The sequence below is a fragment of the Ammodytes marinus genome (assembly GCF_949987685.1).
Source record: "Ammodytes marinus genome assembly, chromosome: 14".
Classification (NCBI taxonomy): Eukaryota; Metazoa; Chordata; class Actinopteri; order Uranoscopiformes; family Ammodytidae; genus Ammodytes; species Ammodytes marinus.
In genome coordinates this window covers 25,887,388-25,894,135 of record NC_137218.1, presented here as the reverse complement: position 1 = coordinate 25,894,135, position 6,748 = coordinate 25,887,388, and the positions used below count along the sequence as shown (strand labels likewise).

The 6,748-nt window shown below is 42.2% G+C and overlaps 1 protein-coding gene across 2 annotated transcripts in view; it reads left to right on the top strand.

Annotated features, from left to right (window-relative positions):
• Positions 1 to 328: 328 nt before the first annotated feature.
• usp25 (ubiquitin specific peptidase 25) overlaps positions 329 to 6,748 on the top strand; it is a 30,291-nt gene continuing 23,871 nt past the window's right edge. For both annotated transcript variants that reach the window (XM_080040610.1, XM_080040609.1), the window contains exons 1-4: positions 329 to 495; positions 4,792 to 4,869; positions 5,164 to 5,308; positions 5,983 to 6,106. In XM_080040610.1, the coding sequence (XP_079896736.1) occupies positions 454 to 495; positions 4,792 to 4,869; positions 5,164 to 5,308; positions 5,983 to 6,106 (389 nt within the window). In that variant the 5' untranslated portion in view covers positions 329 to 453. The remainder of the gene's footprint in view (positions 496 to 4,791; positions 4,870 to 5,163; positions 5,309 to 5,982; positions 6,107 to 6,748) is intronic.

Here is a 6,748-nt window from a genome sequence, read left to right as displayed (position 1 = left end):
CTATTAAAACATTCGGATCAAATCGGTGAAGCAGAACATTGCTTAACTAACACAATTACAGATGGATAGAGGCTAGCTAGTCTATAGTCTATGGTCACGGTACGGTCCCAAAGATCCAACAACACAATGCAATCCAGAAATTATTATGTCGATCATAAATATCAAGCAAAACCGAGCAAAACATGTTATTTTTATGTGTTAATAAAAAAACAAATCTGTCCCGAGACGTAATTGCGGTTCAGACAGACGTGAGTAATCGATCCCGGATCTCGGGCCAGGCAGAGCAATGTTTTCATCGAGCTGCGCTACAGTCACTCTGCCATGGCGCCCGTGATGTCGCTGATTAAGGAGGGGACATCATAACATCGTGTTTTTATTCGCTTTGGTGACATCTTTCCCGTGCGTTTTGCTACCCCTGCTTTGAATTTAATCACATTTATTTCGGATCCCGCCATGACCGTGGAGCAGAATGTCCTCCAGCAGCATTCTCAGAAGGTAAGCTTGACCAAGCTAACTTAGTGGCTAGCTAATGTTAGCATAACTGTGTAGCTGCATAGTTTGAGGGCTCAAACTACATGCAGAGTAAGGTTAGCCTGAATCCTGGTTAGTTAGTTAAACATTGTATCGTCGTTTTATCAGGGGTATGGACCATACATTGGGCACAGACCGTTTGTAGATTGCAAATAACGTATTTAAGCTAGGCCTACCGTTATCCCAGCGCAGAGCGTTATCCAATATTTTGCTAGCTGTTAGCCAGCGCTAGCTAACGGTCCCAGGGAAAGTAAAGTGAAACCTGAGCGTTGTTTGTGTACATTGTGGTGCAACGCTGACATTAGTTAGCAGTTCAGATGGTGTTTCCCTTGATTGCGCTACCGTCCCGGGCTATCATTGTCAACAGTTTAAATAAACAGGGCCAAGTGACGGTGACAGATTTGTCATTTTACGCTAACGTTATTATCACGACCAACTTGATAGTGTGGAGTCAGTGGTTTTGCTTTATCTGAACAGGGCGCTTTGACGAGGGTATTTCATGATGTTTGTTACAAGATAAAATGATTTGGTGGTAGATGAATTCTGCGTTTTGGGGTGTGTGCAGTGTTCACCTAGGAGACTCATTACATATCTTGATAGCTTTGTTTACAAAGTGTGGCCAGCGGCGAAGGTAGGGTGACACCGCCTTGGCGCGGGTTGAGTAAGCAGATAGCGAGCCAACTGTGTGATGGTTCATAACCAAGAAGACTGGTTATTACATTACATATGATCACACTCTCTCAGTTTACGAAAGGGCATGGAGAAGGGGCGACAGTATTGCCCAGGCTCCTCGTAATGGGATTTACTGTGTGATCGACCACCATATAACCCAGCATCGCATAGCTCCTGTTCGTTATGTAACACCACTTGGCCGATGTTGCTAAAACGTAGGTTAAGATGTTAGCTCTGCTAGTCCAAGTGAAAATAAATACACCTTTTTGCTCAAGAGTTATTATGTAATGACAGCCATGTTTTTACCACAATGCAGTATTCTGGTTCTGCAGCAGAGGCCTACGGTGTTGTTGAACCAATCTGACATAGTTTACATAGACAACACGAGCTAACAGTGTGAAGGGAAGATGACAGTCTGAAGTCAACAACATATAATATGCTCAAATATATACTTAGCCTTCAGCTGATGACTCAAAGTGAGAAGTTAGCAGAGTGCCAGTGTAACACAAACCCTTTAATGCAGCCTGGGCCTTTTCAGAGGCTGAAATGAAACCACGATGATGATGACTAACAATGGAGGCTAAAAATAGTCAAAGTGTTTTTGATCATTCTTTCGTTTGCTACAGGCCTACATGAACAAGTTCAATTTGTTCTTAAATAGAAATACATTCTCTTAGCGTTGATAATAATGACAATTCAGGCTTTTCAACCTTAAACATGTTCTCAGCTGGCCGGCTTGGACACTAGATCAGAATGCACTGGAACACACACAGGTCTGAACTCAGTACTACAAAGTCATAAGTCCCCAACTCAGTTATACATTGGAAGGCAGTTATAATGCATTTGCAATTTGTTTTTGTTTGCATCTCCTTCAACGCAGCCATTAGAACCTGATAGTAGGTCCACTGGGAGGGAATGCCCCCTGTCTGTCCGGAAAGTGCAGAGCAGAGAATGATGTGGTGCTATTCACAAGCTGATGACCAGTGTGACAAGCAGCCATGCCAGACATGTCACATGGAGATGAGGTGTGTGTGTGTGTGTGTGTGTCTCTGTGTGTGTGCGTGCATTTCTGTGTGTGTGTTTGTGTGTGTGTGTTTGTGTCTGTTTCTGTGTGTGTGTGTGTGTGTGTGTGTGTGTGTGTGTGTGTGTGTGTGTGTGTGTGTGTGTGTGTGTGTGTGTGTGTGTGTGTGTGTGTGTGTGAGTAACTGCCCTTGTGGTTGACTTGGCCCAAATCTGTCCCAGGTGTAAGTCCCTCACACTTGACTTGACTGACCAATCCTCCCTCTGTGCCAGTCAGACTGACAGAGGCCAACGCACAGTCATCTTCACGTTGACTTGTCTCTCTCTCTCTAGCGGGTGAAACATGGTGAAATGTTTGAGCTCTTATGAGTCACATGAGTCCCAGTTCTAATGAATGTGTTAGTGATGGAGCGCCTTACGATCTCCACACTGCAAACACAGGCCGCCATCAAAACTACACCGGCATGGTGTTATAACAGCCTTTTGTTCTTCTGTGTTAATGTGTTGATACAAAAAAAAATATAATAAACTATTTTGAGACTTGAAATAATAGTGTAAATGTGGCTCTGTAGCATATTCCCAAATATTATTCTACATTTTATTTTTTACGATGCCTTTTTGTGAACTTGGTCTGGCTTTCACTTTAATATTTCACACCTATGAATTGATATTAGATACGAGATGATAGCACTCCCTGGTATAGTGATATAGTACAACACAGCATCAAATGATTTACCAGTCTGTTGCTGTGAACAATACTTAGTTTGTTTGACATATTTCCATACATGTGTCATACATGTTTTAGGTGCACAACTGATAGCTCTGTTTAAATTGGTTTAACCTTTAGTGATTCAGATAGATTGTTCAGGGCGTGCCAGGCAAAAGGCTAACACTAAGAGATAAACAGTCTTCAAACACATTTGTATTTGCCTGAAATTCAGTTATATAATACTTTGTAGATTGCTCGTGTGATGTAATTGTGCACAGGGTTTTTGCCTTGCCAAGTTATTTTTGACTCCTGCTTTTAAATCAAAATCAAAAAAACACTTGCTATCATAACTTACGGTATTGTGCAGCAGCTGTAACTGCTAACTTCCCCCCTGTGGCAGCCAGCCGGCATTTTATTGGCTAAACAAAGAGTGAAAAATGAGTAACCCTGACAGCAAGTACTGTGCAGAACGTGGTTGGGGTGGAGGGGGGGGGGGGGATTAAGGGGGATTCATTTGACATTTGACACATTGTAAACAAACATTTGTGTATATGGCAGTGTGCTATCAGGCTATGTTCACAGTTTGGCAGATTGGAGAGACTTTTGTTTCCCTCATATCTGAGGCTATGTTTGTGAGAGTTCACCACTTTTGCGATATCTTATTTCAGTCCAGATGTGTTCACCAACATGATTTTACATTGTGTATTGCACAGAGCCAAACACTGCACAAGAGCACAGCTTAAAGCACATTCAAAATAAAATATTAAAGTGCACCATATAAATGATACAATTCTATAATATTTATAAATGTTGGATGAGACTGTGCTATTTGTTTCATGGTACTGCTGCTTTATAATATGTCATGCTCTCTGTCCCCAGCATGAATGGCTTTCGTTGTCTTCTTTTGCAAAGTAACTGTAGCAGCTCCAAAAAGTGTTGACTAATGTCTGTGAGGTAGTAGCTAGATGGTGAATATATACAGCACTGCAATGGATGTGTGTTTATTGTGCAATCAGTCCATGGTGCACCAACACAACCCAGAGTAATGAGTCGTACACCAATGAAGAGTCTTTAGAACTGGCACTCTTATCTGTTGCCTGCTGCACCTGTTAAAGCAGTCAGAGAAAAAATATGTCTGCCTCTTACTCAAGACATGGATGCTGACAGTAAGTGCACTCGCCCATTATTTATAGTGCATTTGCTTTTGCAGATGGCGTGCGTGCATACGTGCGTGTGTGCTAAGGCCATGCAGTCCAGCTGGGTTTGACATCATGTCACCAGCCTAAAGTAGTGAACCCATTCATTAATAGGGAGGAGACTTGACGGGTCTGCTTAGGCACTGTATCGGTTTGGATTAGACATGTTCACATTAGAATTGATAACATTATGATTTGACATGCGGATTGTTTTATGATGTAATGATTATTTAAAGCAGCACCTTTAGCTTTTACAGTTGCAGTCAAATGTTGGTTCTATTGTGAATATCATGAGTCATGATGACTGACTGGGTATTAATGGTCGACCACTGTCCAGCTAGTAAGACTTAAAATCAATCGACAATATATAAACTGACAATGTTGTCGCAACATTATTTGTGCTTTCCCAAAATGTTGGTTAATACACACATACTGTATCTCTTTAGAGTAGCCAAATCTCCACAGAATGGTCAACTGCACTGTGTAATACCAGTAACCATGCTCAAAGCCTGTGATGCAGCAGAAAAAAGTTTGTATACTTTTCAAGTAGAAAGACGTGGGCTGGCCGTCTCAAATGTCTTATTTTGAAAATGTCTTTGTAAAAAAAAAAAAATGGTGATCTTACCGTCAATTTCTTCTCCTTTCTTCTTTCCTATTGGACAGCACCAGCAGACACTACTAAACCAGTTGAGGGAGGTGACGGGCACCACAGACGTTCAGTTGCTTCAGCAGGCCCTGCAGGTGAACCCTCGTACAAATAGTGTGTGTGTGTGTCTGTCTGTCTGTCTGTCTGTCTGTCTGTCTGTCTTAGTTAAACCTAGTATTACCATGTGAATGAGACAAGTAGAACAACATGTGGGTCTTTGAAAAGTGATATAAAAAACAGCTAGAGTCTTTGTGACATATCAATGAAAAAATATGCAGTATGCATTGCAAGCCTTAAATTAAACAGGCTTGAAGTTCCAGTGGAGTGTATGAACTATTTCCCTGTGTTGATGGCCAACATGACATAACTATAACACATTGTCTGTTCAGGTGAGTAATGGAGACCTGGCTGAGGCAGTGGCCTTCCTGACAGAGAAGAACGCTAAGGTTCCCCAGCAGGATGAGACAGCGTACTACCAGACGTCCCAGGTGGCCAGTGACAGATACATCAGCGTGGGCAGCCAGGCAGATACAAGTGAGACGCCTACCACAACTCAACTATACTAACACACAACTTCTACAGATCTTACACCACAGCCACGATTAAGGGCACACTCACACTTGGCCAAGTGGATCTGTTCCGTGCTTACATGTGATTGTCCCCCTCTCCCTCCTCCCTCACTGGCCAGGCCCAGCCTGCACTCACACTGCTCCTAAAGATCCGGGCCTAGGCACCATTGTCTCATGGCAATACGTCCCCACATATGTGGGCTTGGTATTTTGTAAATTTCGCCTTTCTTAATTTTTAAATGTCCGTTGCGCGCATGGATATTGTGAGTTGCGGGGAAAAGTCTCATATGAACTGAAGTCAGGACCTGCATGCTCGCCTATTTGCATCGGTACCGTGCCCAAGCACACCTCTTCAGACCCTGACAGGGCTAAGCAAATGTACCATGCCACGGTACAGAGCACACAGGGGGAACTGTCAATGTAATGTAAATAAATCCAATGTATTACAACACACCTGCTGCTGATGGTGCTGTAAATAGGCTATAGCCTTAATGCTTTTCATTTAGGCTACCTTCAGGGCAGCAATGCATTTCACTAAACAGGAAACGAAAAATCGACCGGGCCCTATTATAAAACCATGAAGGTCAAATTCAAGTCCATTCAAACCAAATGACTGTGTGTTCGTTTTTCCTCATCCAGATGTGATCGACCTGACTGGAGATGATAAGGATGACCTGCAGAGAGCCATCGCCCTCAGCCTGGAGGAATCCAGCCGCGCCTTCAGGGAGACGGGCATCACCGATGAGGAGCAGGCCATCAGCAGGTGGGTGGGCTAGCTCTGCCCAGGATGGGATGGATATATAGCTAGTGCATATAGCTGAATTGTTGATCTGTAATGTTAAAATTACAAACTATATTAGCTGTCACTACTGAACATTCATTCTCTGTAATACCAACAGCCACCAGTGGACAGAAGTCCTCAGTTACACTTTCATCCCAATCGTATATTATATAATTATTTTATTATATCAATAATAAAGCTTCTAAACCTTTGTAAAATAGTGCAGTTTTATATAAGGACCGTGAGCATTTGGATAAAGTAGCTTGTGATAAATAAGGTGTGTTACATCTAGTAGCTACAGCTGGTATTTCATTGTGTCAGACACACAAACAATCTCCATCAAACATTTAGGTAAATGTGAAGTATCGGATTGAGAATGGCAGGTCCAAAATATTGAAGGACAAGGCTCAGACTCAGGGCCTTGATTGTAACATCCCTTGTTGTATTAAATATAACAAGTTTGGATCATATCATAAGCAATTGCCACATAAAAGTTGCATACTACAAGATATCAATTCTGTCAATGAGATAAGAAAACTTTAAATAACCTTTCTAAAGGTCTTGAATATGTTGTACATTTCCAGACTTGGTTTGAGCGTTGTAAGTCATTTGAGCGAAGGGCAC